Here is a 26,745-nt window from a genome sequence, read left to right as displayed (position 1 = left end):
GATCCCGTTTCGGGGGAGTCAGAGGAAGGGGGGAGCGCTGCGCGACTCCCACGCGCTGAAACCGGAGGAAACGCAAGTTTACGGCGACGGAGATGACAACCGGATGACTGCGGGGCGTTCAAGTGGGTCGACCCAGAAGGTGTCACTCATCAGCAGTGGCGGTCTCCTGCTCCTCCGAGATTGTCAGTCTAGCGAAGACACGCCCTGGGTGTTAGTTGAACCACCGCTGGCGATCTAGCATGCGAATGAGGACTGGATTCACGGCAAAACCGCCTTCCCCACCGAGAAATAATACACAAAGATCCAATATTTCGCGGTCCACCCGTTGGTCGGCGCGGCTTGAATAGCCCGTTTTGCAGCTCACTTTCACTTGGTGCGTCTCTCGCTTAATGTTGAGGGTTAACTATCGCTGCCTACATACCCACAAGGCAGGCAACCACGGATTGTGGGACGTGCACATAGCACTAGCGATTTTGGCAGCAGATCTTTGTGGTCGACGCGCAGTATTAGACCGCGAAACGACCGCGAGGGCAGCTTCAAGGAAAGAGGATCCAATACTCAACAAGGCAGCTCCATCAACTTCAAGAAAATTGGGGCGACATCGTTTACGAGCTGATACGAAGGCGCTCTACAATCCATTCTAACAGCAAAAAAGGAAACAGAATCCGAATCGACCCCGGGTGCGGCGGTAAGCAGCCGATTGCGTCCAGGCGGTGCAACACTGTGAGCCCTTTGAGGCTCGTCACCACACGTGTCGAAACACTGCATCGAGATTTGTAAGCGTCAGATCATCCTACGTGTAAGTTAGGAGGAGATCCCTCACCATTGGAATCTAGGGGTGCATGGAGCTCGAGAGGGGTGCATGCATCAGGTGAGATCTACCGTGCTCTAGGAGGTCCATTCATTACCCGAATACTCCAGGGAGACCACCAGCATACAAGTGATGCTTGAACGGCTACTGCTGCAGGTAGCACAGCTGTCTACGTCCATGCCATCGCCACCGCACTTTTGTCCTCCTTGGATATCATCGACATTTGACTGGTCACCCGGCTTCGACATCGCTGCAGCCAAATGACTACCACTACCAGGAGGAGCAAGCGTAGCCATCCAAGCGGCTAATAGCTCATCCAGTTGAGATCAATCAGATAAAAGCGTTTCACCTACGGCAAGGACAAGCGTGACGCTCTCTCTGACGATCACGACAAGTGATCATGACAGCCTCGAGCAACTCACTTCAACAAGATCCGTACTTAGTCTGACAATTCGTACTTAGTGACACATATGGCTACATATCTTTTGCTCGAAAGGTCGCAAATATCTTGGATGGACAGATATACTGCCTAAATCAAGTCGACCAAAAGGCCAGCATGACAGCCATGCTGCTCATCCTGTTGCTGCTCTCCAGCCTTGCCTCCTCATCCGTCAGCGCAACTGAGATCGATGTGAATGGCGTTGCAGTCGGCGCGTTCCAAGCCAGTGGCAGTCTGGACGACGCCGAAGCCTTCATCCAGGCCGAAGCTCAAGTTATCAATACATTGATCGAACTCGATAACCAGCTGGACAATGCGTTGAATGGATTATCCAGCTCCAGTGGGTCCCTGGAGATCGACGTGGTGGTTGGTGAGTCGGACGGCACACAGAGCGGCTCGGGTATGTGGATCGACGACGAGATCGTCGTGGTCATCCCCGCTGGATCTGGGCCCAAGCTTTCGGAGGCTGAGAAGGACGAGATCAAGGGCGAGATCGAGAGCGAAGTGGCTGAGGTGCTGGATGGAATGATCGTGGACCAGGCAGTGCTCGCTCCGGACGTGGAGCAGCAGCCGGAGCCGGACGCTGCGCTGGTCGAGAAGGTCGCGAGGCTGTTCGAAGAGGAAGCGGAGGCTGAGGAGGAGCTGGAGCAGATGAAGGAAGAGCTCAAGACGGCGCTGGATACGCTGCCCAGCTCCGGCGGGTCAGTGGAGATTGACATTGTGGTAAGCGAGTCGGACGATGAGAACCAGCAGGATGTCGCTGACGATCAGTTTATCATCTTCATCCCAGCGTCGACTGGAACTGGTCCACGGCTTACGGAAGATGAGAAGCAGGAACTGGAAGATGAAATTGTGGAAGAAGCGGCGGATGCATTGGGGGACATCGTCATGAGGGACTTTATTGAAGACGTTGCCGCGATCCAGACTAACGCACCTGACACCAAGGTCACATTGAAACTACCTGAAGACCCGCGTCTGGAAGAAAACTCTCCACAGGAAAATGCACTGCAACAACGTGAGGATGCACCTGCCGCGGAGGAGAATATTGCTCAAGCTGCGTGGGCGGAGGAAGCACCAGAACCCGAGCCGAAACCTGTGTTTCGCAGTGCAGGCGCAACAGCGATCGCCCAGCCGGGCTTCGACCATCCGATGTTCGTGCCACACCATTGGCAAACAACCGACGAGCAGCTCTGGACGATGAAGCTCTCTATGCTGACGTCGATCTCGTGCGTGACGCTCCTGCTGATCGTGGGTGTCTGGACTGGAGTTCGGCGCTCGCGTCGCCACGCAGTTCTCGACGACAACCACTTCCGCTGGGCCGAGAGGGTCGAGTACATGGACGCCTTCCCGTACGAACCGTAGCTGACCTTCTTACACTACCCGTAGCAGCCTGAGTATCGGCCGGCTAATCCCAGTCTCAGCTATTACGTTTTCTGCATCACACAGAGTGTTGGTCCATTAGTTGAAGTTTTTCGAGAATGATGGACACTTCAACTTCACTAAAAATACGACCACTCCTAGTCTCTCCGACGTACGCGCCTCTTCTTGTGCGTCATGGCTAGCCGGCGTGTGTTTCCTTTGACTGTGGACGCTGCTCCTTCATCGTCCAGCGTGAATCGCTCCCAGCCACCCCCGCCCAAGAGTCCTTCGCATCGTACACCGGTTGGAAATGGCGCGGTCAATGAGCTCTCTCGGCCTCCCACGGGAGGTTCCGTGGGCTACGTGGGCGTGGGCTTCGATCGCCTCATGATGATGCGGCAAGTAAATGCAGCAGCAGCGCCTGTGACTGTGAGCCAAACGACCAATGGGGGAGATGAAGCGTCGGCGGTGGTGAATCATCGACAGCGTATGGCTGCGGAGCAGCAACGGCGGCTGGAGCTGGCGTTGATGGCGAAGGAGGACTACATAGGGACCCCGGAGGGACAAGAGAGACTGCAACGGCAGGAAGAGAGGTCTCGTATGCGGGAAGAGGAGTTGCTGGTCCTGAGACTTGTGGAGGCGGAGAAAGAGACTGCGCGCAAGTTGCAGCGAGAGAAAGAGTTGGAAGAAGAGAGGCGAGTCAAAGAGCAGTACTTAGCCAAGATCAGAGCTCAGCGAGAGCAACAAGAACGAGAAGCGAAGGAGAAGGAAGCGGCGAGGAAGGCGGAGATGGAGAAGAAGATGAAAGCGCTCAAGGAGGCGGCGGATGCCAAGGCGAGAGCAGAGTTTGCTGCACGACAGCACGCTATCGAAGAAGAGGCTCGAATTGAGCGTGAGAAACATTTAATCGAAGCGGAGAATGCGCACATGCAGGTAGAAGACGTACTGGGCCACGCCATGCAGCAGGAGTGGATTGCGGAGCGCGAACGGCAGCGCCAGATCGCTGCAGAGCAGGAAGAATGGCGTTTGTTCCAGCAGAGGGAGGAGGAAAAGCAGCGAGAAGCTACACAATTGAGACGTGCCGCAATGGCGCAACAGTATGAACAGGACAAGCAACGACGGATACAGATTCACAAGTTGCAGAAGGAGCGAGCTGCTCAACAGGCTGAACGGAAGGAACTCCAGAATCGACAAGTCCAGGAGAATCCCATGAAAAGAGAGGAAGTCAACGCACAAGATGAGGCGACACTACCAACCTCAGAGAAAGATGTCCCCGTTTCAGCGGATGAACCAGCTCTCTTATCTTCGGTGCCCCCGGATACTGTTAGCGACACAAAGGAAGGTGACGCAGACGAGGTGAGTGTAGAGTCAACTGAATCTGCTGAAGCTGGTGCAGAATCTATAGAGCTAGCTGCCAGTGGTGAAGACCAAGCAGAGCCGTCGGTAGAGAGGCCCTCTGAAGCTTCTGAAGCATTGAGAGAAGACGAGGGCCAAGCATTGGTGGTAGATCCCCCTTCTAGCGAAATCCAAGCCGAAGCTCAGCAGACCACACCGTTGCCGGAAGAAACAACCTTTGAGGTGGCTGATACCCCCGATGCGAATATTCAAAGCACAAATGAAGTCAACGACGCTGGCAGTGAATCGAAGAGAAATTCAAGTACAGAAGAAAACGAAGCTGTCGATTGTACACCAAAGGATTGTACATCAAAGGAACAACTCGTCGAGGACGAGAAAGAACAGGAGCCAAAACCAGTTTGGAGTATTTCTGCATCTCGCGAGAAGGGCTTCGTACCTTTTGCTCAGGTTCTCAGTGTGACGCAGAGCTCGCCTGCAATGGAGGCAACACTTCAAAGTGGAGATTTGTTGGTCGAGTTTGGGGGCATCGTCAGTAGCACTCCAAAGTGCCTGATATCGATGGCTGAGTGCGTCCAGAAAAACGTGAACAACAATATTCTTGTCGTTCTGCTTCGCCCGGTGAAAGATCAGGATGATAATTTTGAGGAATTGCGAGTGTCGTTGTGCCCGCGGAAGTGGAAGGGCAAAGGGCTTCTGGGCTGTCAGCTCAGTCCTTATAAATGGGCCGACGAGGAAGTATTACCACAGCCAACAAGTGAAAATGAACTGGCAATTGTATCAACAGACGATTCAGCTAGCGCTGACGATGGTGCAAACGCGCTAGTGGTGTACGATATCATTGAGGGGTCATTTGCGGGCCAGGCTGGACTCGTCAATGGCGACATATTAGCCGGATGCGGGGGGTTGACGGTAAATTTGAGTGTGTCGACTCTTTCAGAGGTGGTTAATCATATTCAGGCCTCACGAGCTGACGGATCCCCGGTACACCTCGATATCAATCGGTGGATCGCAGAGGATCAATGCTACCGGTCTTTCCGTGTTACGCTGCCGTTGACTGAAGACTCGGGCCCTCTGGGGTTTTCACTAACATCGTTTGCAGAATTCTACAACTACTACTCGAGCAATGTTGCGGCTGCGTCAGCGTGCGAAGAGTGTTATTACACATCGTTAACTACTGCGCTACACGCTGCTGCGCTGAGTGGCCACGTGAAGTGCTTAGACGCTCTGCTAACCTCGCTGCAAAATGGAGATGGAGGGGGATATACCGCCAGCGACTACTTAGATTGGCGCGATGAAGACGGCCGTACACCACTCTTCTACGCGTGTTACGCTGGTCAGCTCGAATGTGTGCGTTACCTCGTGCAAACTATGCTATCGACTCAAAATGAGCAGCAACCAACGATTGGAACCGATTTGTACGGCGATACCGTTCTTCACGCTGCTACTACCAGTGGGAATATCGCGGTGATTGCCTTGTTACTGGAGAGTGGGTGCGTGAAAGTAGACGATAGAAACCACACGCACTTGACTTGCGCCCACGTAGCACCGAATGTGGAGACGCTTTCGTTCCTGGGTGAGCAGTCTGAGGCTGATCTGCTGGCAACGGATGCGGAAGAGCGCATGCCATTGGCGTACGCGTGTCTGCGGAACGACGTTGATAGCATTCAGTATTTGTGCAAGAAGCACCCGGACTTTGTGGACTACGCCGACGTACACGGGAACACTCCGTTGCATATCGCAGCGTGGCTGGGCCTGCAGGAAGCGGCTGAGGTTCTTGTGTGCTTTCTTCCGTCTATTGCGCTGTATATCACGAACGAAAATGGCGAAAATGCAGCGGACTTGGCACGTTCAAGTGGGAGGGAGGACATGGCTGCCTTCTTAGATAGCATCATCGCTGCTGCCGATTCGAACGTGTCCTAAGTTCATCTTCAGCATTCGTCTACAACTTTTAGGGATTAATCGCAGCGAAACTCGGCGAGTTCCAAGCAAATCAGGAATTTAATTGTAGAATTTTTTGAGCCGATTGAGAGTACTTACAGGAAGTACTATATATACCATTTTTTCACACTTTCCCAAGTTAGTGTCGTCGGGATGATTGGTTTGCAGTCTGGTATAAAGTGTCCACGAAGGCTGAAGATTGCGCGAAATACCCTGATTTATAGTGCTGTAAGTAGGAGTTCGTTTGTTTTGCTCAATCTGTTGCCTGGCAGGATTCTAAAACCGCACGAACGCGGTTGGTAAAAATATCTTTCTCGATGTACCTTTTGTAAACGAAATAAATTATTTTATAGCAAACAAGAGATGTACCTGTTTTTAAGGTATAATACTAGTAACATTTTATTCCTGGAGTAGCGGATGGACGCCGCCATCGACAGCACTCATGCAAGCCCTCGAGGACTACGTGAACAGATAAAAGCCTCAATAAGTGTTCACTGCTGTCCATCGCCGTCTCCGCTGCTGCTTTATAGCCTCTGAGAGGCTGCGGCTCAAGATGATCAAGCTCAACGCTGTCGCTGAGTAAATGCCGCGCGCTTGATGCTTATTTCAGCTGCTCCAGATGCCAGTTCTCCGCTCTATCGTCGCATTCAATGGTATGGCCACACAATGCTGAAAGGCGTTCTTGGGCTTACACTTGTCCTTGAGGGGCAATCGAAGTGGAACATGAGTGCAAAATTCATTTTGCGCTGGAGATTCGCGATGGCAAGCGCGGTCTGGTGCGCACTACTTAAGTACTGTGGTTCTAGTTTGTACTCGACTGTTTGCACTTTGGCTATATGTCGCAGCCATGGCGATGCAGGGACGTTCCCGTATGCAGACCGGCATGGAATGGATTGGTCTAAAGTGGGACAAAGGAATGGATTGGGTGGGGTGGATGGCGTGCTAGCTATTGGGTGGCATGATTGGCCTGAATTTATCCAATACTCCTCGGCTCTTTACAGCGTCGAGCAGGAAATTGCGTGCCAACGTTTTCGAGCAGAGCGAACTTTGCACCGAGGAAGTTTGTACAGTACTTTGGTGGACAGCGTGGACCTCTCGCAAACGAGATGTTACGACTGGACTTGCTAGCAGTCACGACAGCGTCCCGAGTGCTCAGCGCTCTGTGAACATTCTGATTTGTGAAGCTTGGCATATTCAAGATGGGAAATAGAATTTCGACGCAGTTTACTTCACGCCGTTAGACTTCTCTTGCCCGGATTTTAGAGGACGCCCACGCCACGATTTGCCATCAGCCTCTCGACTGCCCTGCACAGCTCAAGAGCGGCTGCTGTGGCCGTGAGTGAGACGGCTTGGTGGCTTCACTTGGCGTCATGATGAGCTGAACCTTTTTCGGAAGAAAAGAAGCAGCAGAGTTGTCCCCCCAAGCAACGACAAACGACATGTTCAAAAAGACCAATCACAAGTTTGCAGAAAACTGTTCCAGTGAGGAGCAGCCGTCAACTGAAATTTCGGATTCACTTGGCCGTTTTGTTGACGGCCACGAGAGATCTTGTGGTACGACTCGAGGCGAGGAAAGCTTGCAGTAGTGTACGACTGGTACGACAGGCATCCTCTTCGTGGTCTTGATGGCGTCTGGCCAGCAGTGGGAAACTACAAGATAATGTTTTGGTTAGAGTGTATTCATTCTACGGCTGTGCTATGGACTACGCACGCAATCGGCGACGGTCCTGAAACGACATTAGATCTCGGGGAAGCCGCAGTTGGTGCAAAGAGAAGAACTTCCCGACGCATCCAGTGGACCTGTCTCTCAACGTCTTACTACCTGTATGTGTACAGTACTCGATCACCAGAAGACATGAACGTCCCACACACTCAGAAGTGCAAGTATTACCCTATTGGATTAACAAATACCTAGCCTTGACGGGCCACTGAAGCGTGATGAATTCTGAGCCAAGATCAAGGTGCCGCGGCTGGAACGGATATGTTTTGCTCGAAATACTATCCTACTTGCAACAATAAGCTGGAACGCTCGGCAGCTCTGTTGGCCACACATTGGATATCATCGGCTGTCCCCCTGGCGATCCCAAAGCCGGACGCTCATCACACGGGAGGGCTGGCAACGGTAGGCTTTCCACACCGAAATGTAGTGCAGCGCAAAGATTTGGTCTCGTCTGCGGAGTACTTCAAAGATTTTGGTGATCCGTGCGCTGTACGAGGCTCCCGACATTTAGTGCGCGAGACCCCTTTAGTTGCCTTTTAAGGCCGACTACCTCTTAAAAGAGGTGGTCGACCTTCCCACTAACATTCAGCTGATCGTACGATTTGGATGCTCATTTCTACAAACTTCGGCTCTCGATCACTTCGAAAGTATCGTACTAGTATTAGTTGCTCCGTTGCTGTGAAAGAGACTGCAATCTCGTTCCTATGGCTGGACAAGAGAAACAATGCGCGTCGGTGAGCGCAGTTCACGTGGAGCGGGAGTGGCTGCACGCAGCAAGTAATGGAGATGTCGATCGAATGAAGATTCTACGCGAGCAACACCCCGAGCGGCTGGACCTCAAGCGGGTGCGTTATCGTTCTATACGCGCCTATCTGTCATCTGGACTCAGTATCGAATGTGCTGTTTAACAGAAGATCGGTGTTAGCTCGGCGGAATCGGCTGATGGAGATGAACTGTTAAGGACCTCGAATTTTTGCAGCTGGGACGGCTTCCACTTGAGCATCATTGGGGCCTCAGCGCTGCATACAGCGACGTGGCAAGGAGACGAGAAGATCATGCAGTATCTGCTCGAAGAAGGGCAGGACCCCGACTCGGCAGACGACTCGGGCATGACTGCTGTGATGCTCGCGGTCATGCGCCATAACCTGCAGGCGACTCGCTGCATCTTCCGCGGCAGAGTGGCGATCCAGCGCAACCTAGTGCTCGATGTACGTCCCCGTATGTTTGTACAGTAGATCTCAGAGCTCCGACTAACCATTATTTTATGATCCTTTCAGTGTCGGGAAGAGGACGCAGAGCGATTGCAGTCTACACTCAGTCGTACCCAGCTCCTTCTGCGCTTCGGCGCTGATCCGAACAAACGGTGCCAAGGCGGCAAGACGGCGCTGCACCATGCAACTACGGACGAGACGTACGAGGTGGCTAAACTACTTGTCGAGAACGGGTCAGATATCGACGCGAAGGACGAGGTACGTGCTCGTATTTGAGCTTTCTTCTCTCTGAGCCCCGTTCTAACCATTGTCGGTTTGTATTCACCAACAGGAAGGACAGTCGCCTCTACACCACTGCATCCAGTCGTCGAGTCTTCAGGTCGCGAATCTACTCTTACACCACGGTGCGCAGCTTCATCTTCCAGACAATGCCGGTGTTACCCCACTTGAGCTCATGATACGCACCGAGGACGTCAACATTCTGCAAGTCATGCTGAATCACCACCAGCTCGTACCGACGCCCCAAGGGGAGGACTTTGCCGGGTCAGTTCTTATGACTGCTGTCGACGAAGGCGCACTCTCGGTCGTGGAGTTTCTGCTGGAGGAAGGATACGTCGAAAACGGCTATCAGAACGTCAAGGGTGAGACGGCCATGCATCGAGCACTTTTGAAGCAGAAGCCTGAAGTCGCTGAGCTGCTGTGCGCGGTTGACGAACAAACCGAGCTATTTGCTCTGCACACAGTGGATGGAGAGTCGTGTTTCCACTACGCAGCACGGTATTCGTCACCTGACGAGCTGCAGTTGCCGCTTGCATGTTACCGTCGATGGCATGATGAGAAGGCACTCGGAGGTGGTGGTGGTGCCGAAGAGTGTGAAGACACAACTATGGCGATACTCAACAACCTGAACTCGACCGGCAGTACGGCTCTGTTCCTAGCTGCCACGTCAACAACATACTCACTTGACGATCGCAACGCGAAGGCGGAGCTGCTCCTGGATGCTGGAGCGAAGCTGCTTGGTCGCAGTCCGTTTCTCGAGTTGTCGTCCAGCTTGGTGCTCTCAACGGAAGTGCAGCAGTGCTCGAGTCTGTGGTTAACAGAATGTGCGGGGCCGTCATTACAACATGTTACCAAGTTCTGCATCAAGTACCTGGCGATCATCTCAGCGTCGGAATATACCCAGCTCGGGGTGAGCCATGAAGTGCTGGGAGTGTTGCTGTCGTCGGGTTATACTGTCGACACAGTGCCGTTGCTGATATTACTACCATTTGATCGGAGAGTGTCGCTGGCGTTGTTGGAGCACATCGGTTTGTTCTGCAGACAGCAGAGCCACCTGCTCATGATAGCATTGTACGAAGAGCTTGTTGCCGCGTGGACCGGATTAAAGTAATGGCCGAGTCGGAGCTAGCTAAGGACTTTTGACAAGACGGACGTCCCGACTATTAACTGAAATTCAAAGTGCTATCTTTCTCTTGACATCCGTGCTCCACAAGCTCTCGGTGCAGTGCCCGATCGAGTAACTTTGGCAATGAGCTGCAATCGAGCGGTAGACTGAGCAGCAATGGCATCACGTCTGCTGAGTGCAACGACGATACTAAAACACTCAGAGCTTCGTAGTTGCAATGCCAGCCGGACGCAAAATGCGTGAGCCGACGGTCATCAGGTACTCCACACAAAACTTGTCGATGTCATACAGATGATGTTCCGCACACTCGGACAACCACATACTCAAGCATTGGCACACCTCCTTTGAAAGAACCACAGTCGACGATGCCTTCGCCACCAGGAACGGGCTGGTACCGAGCAACTTCCCTCCTGCATCCAGGAATAGCGTGGCCTTCATGCTGTGAGTCGGGCGAATGCGATGCTGAAGTAGAAGCCACGAGCGGTGCAGTACGCCCGGCAGAGTTGACTCAGCTCAACAATCTCAATAGTCCGTTCTCTTCCTCCGTTACTCCGATCTGTCGTCACCAGTCCAGCAATCTCTGGAGCTCGTGGGGGGGGGGGGGAGTACCGTGCTGCGTAATGGAGACAACCGCCTGATGCTGTTCGTAAGAGAGCTTGGTTTTTGAGGGTGAGAAGGAATGCTGTCACATCAGACTTGTGCTTGAGTAGTGCGCGGTGCATTGCTGTCTCACCGACCCTGTTCTGGTGATCGATTTGAATGTAACCTTCCTCCTCACGATAGGTAGCGCACCTTCATCAATGGCGGTCAAGTCCGTGACAATTTCTGGACTTTTAGAACAAAGCATACTGCAATCCGCCCGGCCTAAGCAAGAATTTTAGGTCGTATTTTGCCCGTGTGGTCGTGGCAAAAGGCTGGAATCTGGCGCGTACTGTCGTCCGCCGTGGTCCACTGCGACGCATAGAGGACACCAGTCACTGACCGTATTATAATATGACGGGGGGCGTACTGTACAGGCCCATCCGGTCATGCTTGACTTGCAATCCGACTGCCGAGCACTTACCGGTACCCGTCAACGCCAGTCACACAAATACGGTCACCGAGCACCAACTCGCCCAACGATCGACTGTCACCTCGCTCCCCGTTGCGCTCGCCGAGCAGAAATCAACTTCAGCAGATCAACAAATATCAACGCCTGACGAACCAACAGCGACACCCGCCCCCATCCGAAGTTAGCGGAATCCGTGCGAAGGCAACAACTACATACGCTTACTGGGTACCGGTGCCCACGAGACAAGATGACCATGGGTCGTGCGCTTGTAACGCAAAACCTCAGAGTGTCGGAGCATCAACACTGGTTGCGTTGATACAAATAATAACAATTGAGTAGTCTTTCCAGTGGTCGAACCAATATCTGCTACGGCGCCGTAGTACTGTACACGCCGTGGCACGAGCCACTGTTGACCATTGTGAAGTGTGGCTAGCACTCATCGATCACAAGCTGCGCCTCTTGTTGTCTTTGTGGCCTCGTTGTTCGTGTCATCTGGTGTGCGACTTCTCCATACATTCCACCATAATCCCCAGGGTGCTCTAGTTGAGGCACTTATGCCTCTTTGCCACAATCCGGAGTTTTGAGGCGCATTACTTTTCGCAATTTGAGGCACCACTAGGGTTTTCATACAAATCTAAGATAAATGGCCTCAACCAGATGCATATGCTTGGTGTGGTACACGTTAATTATTCATGCCACACGCTTGTTGGCATCCCGCTGCAGGCATGGCGACCGGCCTGCAGATTTTCTATGAATCACTTACTTCTTCCATGCATTGCACTAATGCATAATTTCAACTACAACACACAGCCTGTATCAACGATAGGTGGCACAACCTTGATTGCAACCAACGTTGAAGCTTTTGTTTCGCTCAAAGATTTTGTGGCAGCGCCAATATAAGTCACTAGCTTGTGTTGTACCAGTTTGGCCCATGTAACTGTTGTCTTATTCCTTGCATTGCATTCTATTAGATTTATGTCCTAAGTAATGCCTTACCGTTAGGGTACTACGTTTTTTTCTATCGAAAAATGCTTCAAGTCCAAATGTACCCATCTAGCGTTTTGAGGCACCCTCCGGAACCTTGAATGAGGCACTCGGTGTTTTTTCTGCACACATTGCCACATCTAGAGCACCCTGCTAATCCCCTAAAAAACAGGATAAGACTGTCTACAGCTTGGTTCGCGTCAGTCTTTACCGTCTGCACAGATGACTACCGCACAGTAGTCGCCGTTCCAGACCCCAAGCGCATCCAGGAGCTCACTCGCCAATTCACTCCACCAGTATAACGACGATGAAGAAGGAGTGGATCGGTCAGAACCCGTACCCGGACCTGTACCTGACCCGGGATATAAAGCGCGAGCTCAACAACCTCGTAAATGCGTTCGTGGAGGACTATTTCGAAAAGTACGAGGACTTTGTGGTCCAAGACGCGCGCCAGGTCGACGAGCAGCGCTGGAAGCACCTCAAGTCCAAGAACGACCTGCACGTGTACGAAGACCGCTGTCGACAGGCCAGCGACCAGGACATGGAGCCGTGGAACCCAGCCAACGCCCCTGGCACCGCCCCCACCAGGTCGGACATGCCTGTGCTGCTGCGCGTCGGAACGGTTCTCGGTCGCCTGGACGACCTCATGTTCGGCTGCGTCAACCCCACGCTGGACATCATGCGCATCCGAGCTTCGTACGTCCACGACGTTCACGCTGCCGCCATCCTGTGCCCCATCGTCGAGCCAACCAAGCAGGATCCGTTCCGCTCCGTCATCGTCAAGTGGCTCACGCTCGACAACCCGTTCGAGTCCACGAACCTCATCAAGACGCGCGACTTCGTGTACATCGAGGCCACTGGCATCTTGCAGTTCGCCAACGGGGAGCGGGTCGGGTACCACCTCAAGCACTCGATCGAGTTCCCGCAGACCAAGCCACGTCTGAACGTCATCCGCGCCAAGCTCTCGTACTGCGGGTTCTATCGCCAGATCAGTCCCAACGTCATCGACGTGTTCGGCATCAGCAGTATGGTCCCTGGTGGAGATATCCGACGGTTTATTGCAGTTCGAGCAGCTACAGATACGCTGCTTTCGACCAACAACCTCGTGTACTGCGGCCAGATGAAGAAAATGTCGTGGATGCTGCAGCAACAGCGATCGCTGGGGCTGCAGCAAGAGCGCAAGAAGAACTGCGTTGTGTGCAACAAGAACACGAGCTCGGGGCTCAGAGGACGGATCGGTAAAAGCACGTGTAAAATGTGCTACGGCTCCGTGTGCTTCTCGTGCAAGATCCATTGGAAGATCAGCTTTATTGCACCTGGAGGGAAGCTCTGTCGACGCAAGCTCGCCTTCTGCACGACGTGCATCACCAGAGCTTCATTTTGTGACGCCAGGAAGGCGGCGAGGGATCAAGCGGCGGGGTACAGGGCGTACAAATCGTGCTCCATCTCCTCCCACGCGCGTACAGTGGAATCGTCCGAGTATTCGAGTGTTTCCCAGTCAGACATAGCGGATATTGCCGACTGGGAATATTTGTGAGCTACGCCAGTGTTTAATTACTGTAGTTGTAAACGTGTCGTTTTTGAGTAACAATGGTATCAGTGTGTATCAAAATGCTGCAGCTCTATTCCTCAGGTGTAAACTTTCTTTCGGGGACTGCAGTCGATGCCGCAATAGACGCTAACGTTGTGGTCCAATTCAATGGATCGGACGCCAACTTGATATGCAGCAGAGGTGCAAATGCTTCGAAGCAGCTCTCACTGCTGTTCAGGGCCTTTAGCATGGCACTCAGATGCGCCGGCTCCATATCCGTGGTCGGCATGTCTCCTTGCTCGGATGTGCTTTGGCGCTCGCTTCTCTTGCTAGCTGCTAGTGCAACGCCACTGATAAAAGTCGACGCAGCGGCAGTGAATTCGGGTGTTGCTCCTGCTGCAGCGTCCGTGGTAGTGGCAGCGTCCTCCCCAACTTTCTCCGCCGATAGTTCACCTGTTGCAGTACGCAGTGGCTGCTCCTTCCTGGTCTCGTGGACGGCAAGCAGCAGCGCCTTGCCCCAGAGCTCCTCCATGTCGCCCCTCGAGCAATTCACAGTCTGCTTGGCCTTCAAATGCTTGTACGCGCAGTTGCACAGCTGAAGAGCTAGCCTCGAGAAGGAGTGCTGCTGCATCACCTGGGCGAACGCCTCCGAGCTAAGAGAAAACAAGTCACAGGCTCTCACACTTCGCACAGTGTACGCGCTGATGGTACAGCTCAGCAACCCGCGCTCTCCGAAGTAGCTCCCGTCCCGCAGCCCCACAGGGTGATCCAGTAGCGACTTGCTCTCCATGTTCAAAAACCCTTTGGTGACGAAGTACATGGCGCACACGATGCTTCCCTCCGTGATGACGTTCTCGTCCCGTGGGTAGCCCTCAAACCTCAGCTTTTCAGCGAGTGAGAGCGCAAATGCCGCGATACTTTGGTCTCCCTCCCAGCAGATCGGACGGAACACTTTAATGACAAACCAGTCAAGAGGTTCTTTCGACGCATGGAGCACACAAGCCGCGCGAATTGGACGCGGTAACTCCTCCAGGAGCTCCTCATAATTCACGCCAGCGTGGGAGGACCACAGAGACGTCATGAAGGCGTACGTCCGGGATTTAAGTCGGTCGTTGACACGTAATCTTGCCAGAAAGAGCTCGACCGCAATGTGGTTCTTGCGAAAGCCTACTTCAAGGCCGATGTACGAGATAAAGAGGCTTGCCAGCTCGCCGATCACGAACGACATGGTGATGAGGCCTGTGAACGACATGGTGATCTGGAACGCGTACAACGACGCGGACTCGGGCGCCATGTTACGGGCCTTCTTGACGAACGCGGTTGTCGCGAAGAAGAGGCCGCGCAGAAATCGTCGCGCGAGTTGAGAGGGTGACGGGTCTTCGGGGTCAGAGATCTCGAGCTCTTGGCTAGGCAGCCACGCGTCCCATTCCGTACCAAAACCAACCTCCATAGCGACCGCGAGATAAGCACAAGCGGCCCAGTGGATGACTAATAGATACATCACCCACACGTGAATGAAGCGAGTGAGCTCGTTGGCCACATTGCGTCGATTCAGCTCATCCAGGTAGCCCATGATGTTGAAGATCTTGACGCAGCGCAGTAATTTGAGCCATGGATGGACGTTAAACACGATGAGTAAGCCGTACACGGGGATCGCTGCGATGATATCAAACATCATGCGCTGCTTCTTGTAGACACTGCGTAAGTTTTGTTCATAGAGCTCCAGCGCTGCCGGAGATTCTTGCACGTGCCAGTTGAACCACACATCCAACACGAAAGCCACTTCACAGAGTAACCCCAAAGCTTTCACGATAGTCGGGATTATTGTCATCCGATCCATCGCATCCATAGACAGTTGATACGGTACGATGATTGCTGTGAACATGGTACAGAACACCATGAACCGAAGCCAACTGAGGTGAAAATCGCTCTGAACAGGGACGCCAAGCACCAGACAGTCGCAAATATTCGTAAGCGGTAGTAGAATCCGCCGCTTTATCCAGTTCCCGATGGTGAGGTTGATTGCTGTGAAGCGTGCGCTGTTGCTGCGCTTGAGTCGCGCGTGGTTCAGCTCTTCTTTCAACCTCTCAGCCCTCTCATTCATAATATCTACGCGAGATAGCATCAAACCAGTGATAGTCGCAAGACCGCGCCGTTGTTCCTCGCGCGAGAGCTGTACGAGTCGCTCCTGCTCGCGTCGGATGTTGGCGATCCGTAGCACCTTTTGCTTCCACTTTGGGTACCTGGCAAACACGAGCTCCATGGATTCACGCGACAATCTGTACAAAATACACGACGTCTGAGCTTGTACAGACGCGTTGCGTTTACCATTGGTAAATAGTTCGTTCTCGCCAAAGTAGCAGCCCGCGTAGAGCTCATTCACCTTCTGTAGTTGTTCCTGTCCTTTTTGCTGCTGCTCAGAAATTGCTCCAATTCCGAGGATCTTTGGCGACAATGCTTTGTTCGATGACGTTGCCCCACTGCCCTGCTTGACCACCAGGTTTCTTACAACAGACTTCAACGTACTGCAGTGACGATTGGCTATCCTCGCGGGCACGAGGATGTTCACATAACCAGTGAAGATGAAGAACATGTCGTTGCCACTTTCTCCAAATTTGCAGACAAATTCCCCTCGTGAGATCAAAATCTGCGTGAATTGAGAGACGAGCGTCCGCGTGATGGACCCTTCCATGCCCCGAAGGAACTCCACCTTCTCGATCATCGGGTTCAGGTGAACGAGTCGGATATCGGTGAGCAAAGAGGGAGGGAGGCAGTGCACGAGGAGGTCCTCTTGGGTGATGGTGTGGTAGCGTTTGAACAGTAGAAACGTCTTCACGCGCTGCTGAAGCGCGTCCGGGATCTTGAAATGCGTCAGCATTTGACGAATCGCTCGCATTTGGGCGTCGAACTCTCTGGTCTCGGAGCTCTTGAGCTCGATGATGTCAGCGAAGTTACCGATCACGTAGGCGAAGAGGAAGAAGCCGGAGGTCATGGTGATAGCGCTGAAGATGCACTGCGCTGTGGTTTTAGGGAACTCCGGCTCCATTGACGCCGACATGAGGCCGAAAGACCAGTACAACGAGGCCATGTACTGGAGGATATGTGGTCCGTGCTCCAAGTGCTTGGATGGGAGCCAGTGATTCCCCCCAAAAGCTGTTTCTTTGGTATCGCCAGTGCTTGCAAACCGGGGAGCCGCCTCTTTTGATGCGAAATTGAACCAGATACAGCCCAGAAAGTGAGACAGCATGAAAGTATAGTAGAGCAACTTGAATAACCGCAACTCCGTCGTGTGCTTGACGTATCTCGTTTCCAACGCGTGGAATTGTCGGGGCACTTTGAACAGCCTCAACAGTTTGTTGACGTTTAGAAGACCCCATCGCTTGTTGACAGGCAGACACCAGTTTACGATATAGAGAGGCAGCAACGCCACGATATCGAGTACGAACGTGCGCGACCGCAAGTACTGGCGTCTGATGCGCGGGTAATCCATCACCTTGTTGCCAAACTCGTAGTACCCCAGTCGCGATCGGATCTGCATGTCCAGAATCAATGAAATCTCGAAAAAGATCAGCATCGCATCAGCATTGACGTATCCATCTCCTAGCGGATAACAAGCTTGAAACATGATCAGCGCCCACTGCAGCGTCATCGCTACAAACACCCACGTCTCCCACGCCAGAACAAACCACGAGTCTGGGTCGTGTACAGCTGAAAAAACTTCTCCGAATTCCGAGATCATATTGTGGAAAACTCGCGACGTCCGTTCTTCGCCGCTGGAGTTTAACCGCTTTTGTCTCTGTAACTTCATGCTGGATACCTTAACACCCAGTAATCGCTGCTCAAGGGCGAGAGCTTCTTCACCAAGCTCAGGGAAAATGGCCTCCATAGCTTGGATCTGTTCCCGAGAAATCAAAAGCAAGATACAGCCACTGTTGGCGCTCACATGCTCCATATAACCCTCCGATCTTTCGTTCTGCGTGAGAGCTGCTGTGCCGAAGAACCCTCCGCGGGGGACTTCACGGGACGTCTCGCCCTTCTCCACCAGGCAAACTTCCCCTTCCAGCAGGAAGAACATCCCAACCACCGAATCTCCATGACGATAGACGATCTCGCCTTGTCCGTACAGAATGAACTTGGCATTCTCCACCATAACCTCTTCGAGCTTGTCAAGTACAGGACGTACGCCATGCAATAGGGCTAACGTCTGTAGTACTGGCAAGCAAATACTTCGCAGTAAATCCAGTCGAATCGGCCGTGGGAGATCAGCAAGTAACTCTCCGATTACAGCGCCTCGGTGGGAAGACCACCAGTAGTCTAGAAACGCCTTGACCCGATGGTGGATCACAGTCGGGGCGTTCTGGCGACGCAGGAAGAGCTGGATCCGCGTGCTAGTCGCGAAGAATTCTTTTTGCTCGAAGGCAGAGGCGGTGAACCGCTTCTGGACGTTGTCCACCACGACAGCCGTGATGAGGAAGCCACTGAGCATGAGAATCAACGCTGCTATCAGCTGAACGTCAGTGACAGGCTCTACACTTCTCCCTGGAGAAGCCAGCACCCCCACCGCGTAGTATAGTGAACGTGAATATTCCAGAGCGGTGATAGCATGGAGCACGCTCAGATCGGTGGCTTCGTTGAATATTTCGCCACTGCAATTCTCCAAGTGGCTTGCATTCAACCTTTTCAAACAAACGTTTACTGGGGAAATCCACGCTTCTTCTTCGTGCGAGTTGAATCCCTCGAGGTACGAGATTCCAAAGTGGATGCAGGTAACAATGTGGAATAGCATGAACAAAAGCGCGCCAAGCAGCATAAGCTGCCGTCGCCCGGTGAACGGGAAAAAGTGCCCAATCTCCTTCAAACGCCGTTTTAAGTGAAAAATACGGAGCAACCGAGGAAGTCGCAGCAAGCCGTACCTTGTCACGTTCAGATACTCGAATGGTACGGCACAGAGCAGATCGAAGACGAAACCGTGCTTAAAGTATCGCTGCGCGCTCCGTTCCGGATCCATAATTTTCTCAGAGTCGATCATGAAAGATAGACTGAAATTCAGCACCAAATCAAGCCACAGACCTACATTCGAGATCGTATCCACTGCTTGGATTATCCAGGACGGACGCTGCCACAATGGGAAAGTCACTTGAACTGGGACCATGATCCAGCCGTAGCACAGGTTGGACAACAGCAGCAACAGCCACCACTTGCGAGCTTTCGAGTGCTGATCAATGCACTTTCGGAATAGAATCAGTCGCCAGAAGCCAAAACCCTGGCGAAGTGCTGATCGAGGGTGATGGTGGCGATCGTACGGGTTCACCACGGTCTGGTTGCTGCCTGCATTCCATGTGAGAAACGAACTATCAGTCGAGGCGGACTGGCCCATCTCTAGTCGCACTGCATTGATCACACTGGGCTCAGCTTTTGGTTGTGCTCCATCCTGTGGGACTGGACTGATGACACTTCTTCTCCAAGGTAGAATACTCCTCCGAGACGATGTCATGGTATCTTTTCCTCTTTTTGACAATACTTTCACCAACGTCGCTGCTCCTGCTACCACCCCCGCTGCAATGGACGCCCGTCTCATGGACGAGCTCGTCCTCCGCGTGTCCGAACGAGTAGACGCCACACTACTGCTAGGCTGGCTGTCAACTTTGTTCAGCTGGTTCAGTACTTCTTGGACGTGGTCAATTACCAGCTTCGCGCACGCTGGGTACCCTTCCAGCACTCGTTCACAGTGAAACCTCGATAGTTTGTACAGAATTACGTACGTCGTCGAGACGACGGTGGCAGTGCGTGGCATCGAGGAAAAGACCGACAACTCACCAAACCACGAGCCTTTCCGAATCTCCCGTACCGTCATGGACCTCACCACAATTGCCAGCACTCCAGAGTGAACCACGTACATGGCGTCACCAAAGTCCCCCGTCGAGAATAACGTAGTCCGTGCGGGCAAAGCAATCATCTCCAATTGACTTGCCAAGGCCACGATGAACTGGTCGCTGCAGCCATCGAAGATCGCGATCTGAGCGATTGTCGGCTTTAGGAGGTCTACCTGGATGTCCGTTGCAATGGACGGACACAAAAGTTTCGCCGTCTCGCGATCATTTGCCTCCGTGTCAGTATAATAACGCTGGAAAACATAGAACATTATCTGTAAGTTTCCAATAGATGAGCATAGTAATATAGTTAAATACGTACTTTCAGGTACTCGATGGCTTGGGTCTGCTGGTTTTCCGGTACACGATGGAACGAGAAGATGTGGACAAGTTGATTAATCCTCGCCTCCATGGCTTCCATCTGACCACTCTCGCACTTGGAGATCACGAAAATCGTCGCGACCAGAGTCGTGAACATGGAGAAGCCACAGAGCGCCACTACTATTGTGAACATGAGCTCAGTACTACGATGAGGGAGCTCTCCCTCGAACAGCCCCGTCATGATGCCCACACTCCAGAACAGCGACCCTAAGTACTGTTCGAGATGCGAGCCACTCTCCATCAGGCTTTCCACTTCGCCGCCATTTAAACTGAAGCGGACGCAGGCCAATACATGCGCGAGGTACACCGTCGATGCCAGGACCTTCAAGAGCTTGAGCCCAACGAAATATTTCGCGTAGAACTCGTCCAAACTCGACACAAAGTGTGGCAGTCGGGAGCATCGCAGCAACTTGAGGAGTAACAGTCTCGGTACAATACTCGGGTATCCAACCACAAGCGCCTCAGTGGGTAAAACGGCGATGACGTCGAGTACAAACTGCACCGAGTGCACGTACCGTCGAATGGTGCGTTTCTTGTCTCGAATGAGGTTCCCGTTGGAGTAGTAGCCTGTATGAGCCTGGACGTACAAGTCCAGTGCAAACACGCCTTCACAGGCGAACACCAGCACGAACAGACTGGAGACCATCTCCATCGCCTCGGACTGGAAAGCCAGGAAGTACGGTAGCAAGAACAACTCCAATAGAAGGCACAGCAGCAGCACGTGGTCCCACACCATGACAGCCTTGGAGCCTGGGTCGAACGCATCTTGACGGTCCTCTGCCAACACGTGCGCCACGCGAGTGTGGAGGCTGAAGGGGCTGTGAACTCGACCGACGGACTTCCGACTCAACGACAGCACCCACGAGTGTTTTTCACTCGACTTGCTCTTGCTACTCGAGTAGCTGGCCGCCACCATCCTCTGCTGGTCGTCGAGGTTGCGATGTGCTGTGCTGGCTGCAGTCGGCCTACTACTCGCCTCGTCTAGGACAGGAAATAGCCCAGGAACTGACGTTAGAAGCAGCACAATACACCAAAATAAAATGAGCTATCGTCGTACACGCTACCTCTTGTTGACGTTCTTGACGTTTTCCGTAACGACCGCAGCTTGACTTGCGCTCAGTACTGGCCCTATAAATAATGGATACTGGGAGGAATCCGTTCCATAGTCAGCTTCATTGGGTCTCGCCCGAATTCCAGGCGGTTGGTTAAACAGCTCGATACTTGTCCTTGATTTGTCCTTTACTTGTCTTCTTACATGGAGATGACACGCAGGCCCGTGCCAATGAGAACGAGCACTGTGCCGAGCGCCAATGTGTACAAATTCTTCTGGCCTTGGATCTCCTTGAAGTATCCGGCAGACCAGAGCATCGACACCATGGCCGGGCCGATGGAGCAGATAGGAAATATCTGGTCGAAACCAAGCTGGCCGATGGCGTAGAGCTGGCCACAGAGTCCAATGCCCCACAGGACGCCGCAAATGTACGCAGGCCGCATGACGCTTCGAGGCATCGAGCGCTTGAGCACGAACCGGTGAAAAAGCGAGTACAGCAGGAACACAATGGTGCTGGTAAGGTAGACGCCCAGACACTGCGAGAAGACGAAGTTGAGTGGGTTGCACGTCTCGACGATGGGGCTGCTGAGCGCGGGGTCGGACGGGCGGCACCTGTCCTTCCAGTTGACAAACGGCACGAGGCAGCAGCTGAGGAAGGCACCTACCAGGAGTGCAATCGCCATACCGAAAGCCTTCCGTGTCTTCTCCGCGCCCGCATCCGTCAATTCCACGTGTTCACCCAGCTCGTTGGGCATCATGTAGGGGCCGAAATTCGGCAGTTCTGGATGCACCAGCGATTCCTGAAGCGATTCACGACGCACCAGCGCCACGTTCGCCAGCTCTGCGTCCGCTGCGAACTGCGGTAGCAAGGGCGAGGTCTCGCCCAGAGAACTGGTCAGGCTGTTGTTGCTCCCCACCGACTCCCAGTGGACCTTGGCCTCCCCGTTCCCTTCCGTGTCTCCGTTGCTCTTCGACTTGGTCTTCCTGACTCTCCTGCTGGTCTTCGCCGCCTTGAGCGTCGGTTTGATGGTGCCGTAGACGGCGATAGACGCCAGCATAAAGCCGATACCCAGCAAACTGACCCACGGCATGCTCGGGATCGTCGGCGACACACCAAACAGCCCCAGCCTCGAGACGCAGTAGCCCAGCGTGACGTTGGTGGCGTTCCAGAGCATGAAGCCCACGCCCAGGCCGAGCGTGTTGACCACAGTGGGGATCAGCAGATTGGCGATGGCGAACAGCGCGCCGCCCAGCAGCCCCTCGGGGAAGGTGAACATGCCTGACTGGGAGAACTGCGACCAGTTGTTGCTGAGGAGCCCCCATACAATGCCCACCATCAAGATGCCGGAGCACTGCAGCAGAACAGCGCGAGTTAAACCGCCGGTAATGCAAGATGGCTACATTTTAGCAATTGTGGAGTATCTTTACAGTACCATGAACCACTGGAAGATGATGCCATCTGTCACAAGTTCAGAATGCGTGCGCCACACCACATGCCTAAAATTAGATCCGCCACAAATAGATGGAACCTACGACACGGCATTTGACGCACCGTAGGTCGCGTACGTCTTGGCTGGCACGTAGCAGGTGCCGAAGAAGAAGACGGCGACGACGGCCGCCGTGTAGCCGAGCGCCACTTGCTCGCTCATCGAAGAACAGGGGGGAGGACCTGGAAGAGGAGGAGCTTGAGGCACGCGCGAGGGAACTTGTTAAGTGTGGAGGGTGGGGATCCTTGCTGGGTGCGTGCGTGCGACATAACTTGAAGTGGGACCTATGAGCGCTTTGATTGGCTGGAACGATTATCAGAGATTCTGATTCAGAATAATTGAAAAGTGCAGCCATGAACCGATATTAGGGGCACGGCACAGTATTATTGTCCGGTAAAGGAAATCTAACCAGTTGGTGACGAGTTGCCGAGGTGCAGTTTAACAAGCGTGGGGTGGCAGTTTTCAGTCGCTAGTACTGTGAGACCCCGTTTCAACTTTACTTTGTACAGTACTTAGCTTGGTGGTTCGGTACTACGTGTACTGTTAGTCACCAATCTGTATGGGTAAATTGCCGCAGGATACGCATTTCGCGGGAAGTTCTAAAGATAGTCTACTTGAGATACGATGGGATTGTCGGCGTTGAACAACGGATTGAGGCCAACCGTCTCGGTCTCGAAGAGCAACCCACGAGCTGGTCTGCGGCAGGGGGGAAATGACGAGCAATCGCGCATCAAGTTGGAGTAACAGTGTCGTGTAGCGCTCACGGTCCTCAAAGCCGGTCTAGCCCGAGCCTCGTCAGTCAACGAAGCAGACAGGCCCACGCCGGCGCCTCACCAGTAGTCGAGCTCAGTATGCATGTCGTTACGCTTGCAGCAACGAAGTCTCCATCTGGGACCCTCGCAATGCAAGCTCAGGGTCGGCAGTCTCACTTGAAGGGACACGGCATCCTACCGAGCATGGAAGCCGCGGCGCTCGAAACCACCCGATAGTGGAGCTGTTCAGATGGATTGGGGCGATTTCTTTTCGCTGGCGTACTCGACGCTCGGAGCCCTCACTTTGGAAAATCTCGGCTCGCTCTCACGTCTCAACAGAACACAGCTCACGTTTCAACCGACACGACAAACTATCGATGCAGCTCGAGCCCGACGAGGACGCAGTTTCTAGCAAGGCCGCCATCGAGCAAGCGTGACTTGATGCTGGGCACAGTGGCGATGTAGAACAGATGAAACGGCTGCGCTTGCAGTATCCAAGCGTGCTGAGTCTCGATCGGGTTAGTAGCCTGCGTACCGGACCTGCCTGATGCGGTCAAATGCTCAGTGTCCGTCTGAGTGCTGGACAGAAAGTCAAAGTTGACGACAGAAGTGCGGCTAGACAGTCGCAGACGCCCGCGTTCTGCAGGTGGGACGGCTTCCACCTCGACGCGATTGGGGCGTCGGCGCTGCACACAGCTACGTGGCAGGGCAAGGACAAGATCGTGGAGTACCTGCTGGAAGAAGGCCTCAGCCCGGACACAGACGACGGTACTGGCACGACCCCGATCATGCTGTCGATCACGCACCACAACCTGCAGGTTACGCGCTGCCTGTTTCGTGATCGTGTGGCCATTCAGCGGAACCTTATCATGGATGTACGTGCAGAACTCATTTTTTCATCGTGATACGGCCTCAGGTTGTTATTATAGTGCACGCGTAACTGTGATTTGTACAGTGTCGAAATGAAGACGCTGAGAGGAACCGCCGAACTACCGACAGGATCCAACTCTTCCTCCGTTTTGGGGCTGATGTGAACAAACAATGCCTCGGTGGCAAATCAGCGCTGCATTTTGCTACAACGGACGACTCGTACGACGCTGCCAGTCTGTTGATCGGACATGGAGCGTATATCAATGTTCAAGATGAGGTGCGGATTTCTGTAGTTGAGTGATATGATCACGTCAAATGACGAGATCTTATGTTGAATACGATTTGATACAGGATGGAAGTCCACCACATCATCCAGTCCAAGAGTCTGCAAGTGAGAAATCTACTGCTGCAGCACGGTACCAGCCTTGGTATTTCAAACAAGGCCAACACCACGCCGCTGCAGCTGGCCATCTGTACGAACGACACAATTTTTGCTGCCAATTGTATTGAATTACCTGAAGAGTTTGAGTTCGTCGAACCCGTACTGTATAGCCGCCGTTGATGAAGGTGCGCTACCTATCATGAGGTTTCTACTGGAGGAAGGCAACGTCCAAGTTGACCACCAGAACAGTATTGGTGAGACAGCAATGCACCGCGCACTCCTCAAACGTAAACCAGAGGTGACAGCATTCCTTCGCACTCTCGGAAATCAAGCACGCTTGCGAACTGCATCGGTGAGTCCTGTCTCCATTATGCAGCGCGGCACTCTTCCCCCGACGAGCTCCAGAGATTGCTGGACTGGTGCCAACAGATCGGGGTAACGGAGGAAAACAACGCATTCATGAGATTGTTGGAGTGCATCAACTCGTCCGGCAATACTGCACTGTGAAGTAACCAACGGGATCGGGAGTCCCGATTGGATCATATACGGAACTGATCAGAGATTTGAACAGATTTCCTAAAAGGTGTTCTGGGGGTTGCACCCCCCAGACCCCCGCATAAAGAAAACTAACTCTGAGTTGCGGCAACGGGTCCGTTCGCTGGAATGCTCGTCGCTGGGCCCGCCTCCGCAAATACAGCGCGGCCCTGCTTCGCGGGCACCCCGCGCGGGTTTGCTATGGCTACGCTCCTCACAACCGCTCACTACCGTAACATTTGTTTTGTCCCTACAAAAACCAAGATAAGAACCTGTTCCAATCACTGATCAGTTCCGTATATGATAAAAAAATCTAGCATCCCGTTGCTTTTGAGTCTACCGCTCAATTGCGGCTCGTTGCCAAAGTTACTCGATCGTGTTCAGAATCTAAGTGGGCAGCAGAATCACTTACTGCTGCTGGCACTGCACCGAGAGCTTGTGGACGCGTGGATGTCAAGAGACAAATAGCATTTCGATTATCAGACAACAGCCGAAACGTCTGTCGTGTAAAAAAGTCTACCTTAGCATGCTAAGAGTTCTTAACTCACTGTGTCTCGCAAGGAAGCATATCAAAACTCGGCAGCTATGTTAGCCCCATCCAGGCGACAACCAGCTCTTCTTCTTTTTTTTCTTCTTTTTGGTGAGGTACATTACAGTCGTTTAGTCTTGCTAACAACAACCAGCTCTTCGTACAATGCTCTCATCAGCGGGTGGTTCTGCTGTCTGCAGAACAAACCGCTGTCCAGCAGGCGACCACAAAACCAGACGCTCATCACGCGGGAGTGCTCGCAACGGTAGGCTTTCCACCCCGGCAACGCAAAGATCTGGACTCGTCTGCGGGGTGTTTCAACGATTTTGGTGATCCGTGCGCTGTACGAAGCCCCGACATGAAGAGCACGAGCTCTGAGTTGCCTTCAGAGGTGGTCTACAAAACGCGGCTCTGGATCACTTCGAAAGTACCGTACTAGTTGCTTGATTGCAGCGAAAGATACTGCAAACTCGTTGCTATGGCTGTACAAGAGAAACAGTGCGCGTCATCGAGCGAATTTCAAGTGGAGAGGGAATGGCTACACGCAGCGAGCAATGGAGATGTCGACCGAATGAAGGTTCTGCGCGAAAAATGCCCGAAGTGGCTCGACCTTGACCGGGTACGTTAACGTTCTACAAGTTCAAACTGCGCTCATCTGTATTGTGGACTCAGTACCGAATGTGCTGTTTCACAGAAGATCGATGTTAATTCGGCGGACCCGCCCGATGAAGCTGAAGTCTTGTGGACCTCGAGATTTTGCAGCTGGGACGGTTTTCACTTGAGCACCATTGGGGCGTCAGCTCTGCATACAGCTACATGGCACGGAGACAAAAAGATCATGGAGTATCTGCTCGAAGAAGGGCAGGATCCGGATTCTGGAGGCGACACTGGCATCACGGCTGTCATGCTCGCGGTCATGCGCCATAACCTGCAGGCGACACGCTGTATCTTCCGGGGAAGAGTGGCCATCCAGCGCAACCTAGTGCTTGACGTACGTCCCTGTATGTTGCATAGTAGATCTCAATGCTCCCACTAACCATCACTTTTGTTACCCTTTCAGTGCCGAGAAGAGGACGCAGAGCGT

The 26,745-nt window shown here is 53.1% G+C and overlaps 8 protein-coding genes across 8 annotated transcripts; 6 read left to right on the top strand and 2 right to left on the bottom strand.

The window, feature by feature from the left end:
* Nucleotides 1–1,376: 1,376 nt before the first annotated feature.
* On the top strand, nt 1,377–2,612 carry PHYSODRAFT_478695 (hypothetical protein; the record flags this gene model as incomplete). Its single annotated transcript, XM_009520192.1, has 2 exons — nt 1,377–2,159; nt 2,196–2,612. The coding sequence occupies 2 exons, from the start codon at nt 1,377–1,379 to the stop codon at nt 2,610–2,612; spliced, it is 1,200 nt and encodes a 399-aa protein (XP_009518487.1).
* A 192-nt stretch (nt 2,613–2,804) lies between these two features.
* On the top strand, nt 2,805–5,885 carry PHYSODRAFT_483990 (hypothetical protein; the record flags this gene model as incomplete). The annotated part of the gene is made up of 3 exons (XM_009520191.1): nt 2,805–3,803; nt 4,341–4,904; nt 4,980–5,885. 3 exons carry the CDS (start codon nt 2,805–2,807, stop codon nt 5,883–5,885), a joined length of 2,469 nt encoding a protein of 822 aa, XP_009518486.1.
* A 2,442-nt stretch (nt 5,886–8,327) lies between these two features.
* On the top strand, nt 8,328–10,224 carry PHYSODRAFT_246136 (hypothetical protein; the record flags this gene model as incomplete). The annotated part of the gene is made up of 4 exons (XM_009520190.1): nt 8,328–8,468; nt 8,535–8,831; nt 8,901–9,092; nt 9,247–10,224. 4 exons carry the CDS (start codon nt 8,328–8,330, stop codon nt 10,222–10,224), a joined length of 1,608 nt encoding a protein of 535 aa, XP_009518485.1.
* A 2,360-nt stretch (nt 10,225–12,584) lies between these two features.
* Nucleotides 12,585–13,832, top strand: PHYSODRAFT_541040 (hypothetical protein). The gene has a single exon (XM_009520189.1). The coding sequence runs from the start codon at nt 12,816–12,818 to the stop codon at nt 13,809–13,811; it is 996 nt and encodes a 331-aa protein (XP_009518484.1). The 5' UTR covers nt 12,585–12,815; the 3' UTR covers nt 13,812–13,832.
* Nucleotides 13,833–13,896: 64 nt separating this feature from the next.
* On the bottom strand, nt 13,897–20,972 carry PHYSODRAFT_478862 (hypothetical protein; the record flags this gene model as incomplete). The annotated part of the gene is made up of 5 exons (XM_009520188.1): nt 13,897–16,203; nt 16,363–19,079; nt 19,260–19,929; nt 19,998–20,465; nt 20,532–20,972. The coding sequence occupies 5 exons, from the start codon at nt 20,970–20,972 to the stop codon at nt 13,897–13,899; spliced, it is 6,603 nt and encodes a 2,200-aa protein (XP_009518483.1).
* Nucleotides 20,973–21,211: 239 nt separating this feature from the next.
* PHYSODRAFT_556064 (hypothetical protein) lies at nt 21,212–22,756 on the bottom strand (the record flags this gene model as incomplete). The annotated part of the gene is made up of 3 exons (XM_009520187.1): nt 21,212–22,459; nt 22,541–22,566; nt 22,660–22,756. The coding sequence occupies 3 exons, from the start codon at nt 22,754–22,756 to the stop codon at nt 21,308–21,310; spliced, it is 1,275 nt and encodes a 424-aa protein (XP_009518482.1). The 3' UTR covers nt 21,212–21,307.
* Nucleotides 22,757–23,903: 1,147 nt separating this feature from the next.
* Nucleotides 23,904–24,517, top strand: PHYSODRAFT_246126 (hypothetical protein; the record flags this gene model as incomplete). Its single annotated transcript, XM_009520186.1, has 2 exons — nt 23,904–24,221; nt 24,302–24,517. The coding sequence occupies 2 exons, from the start codon at nt 23,904–23,906 to the stop codon at nt 24,515–24,517; spliced, it is 534 nt and encodes a 177-aa protein (XP_009518481.1).
* Nucleotides 24,518–26,139: 1,622 nt separating this feature from the next.
* On the top strand, nt 26,140–26,697 carry PHYSODRAFT_487043 (hypothetical protein; the record flags this gene model as incomplete). The annotated part of the gene is made up of 2 exons (XM_009520185.1): nt 26,140–26,280; nt 26,359–26,697. 2 exons carry the CDS (start codon nt 26,140–26,142, stop codon nt 26,695–26,697), a joined length of 480 nt encoding a protein of 159 aa, XP_009518480.1.
* Between the last annotated feature and the right edge of the window lie 48 nt (nt 26,698–26,745).

This window comes from Phytophthora sojae (assembly GCF_000149755.1).
Source record: "Phytophthora sojae unplaced genomic scaffold PHYSOscaffold_2, whole genome shotgun sequence".
Taxonomy (NCBI): domain Eukaryota; phylum Oomycota; class Peronosporomycetes; order Peronosporales; family Peronosporaceae; genus Phytophthora; species Phytophthora sojae.
This window is presented reverse-complemented; position numbering and strand designations above follow the sequence as displayed.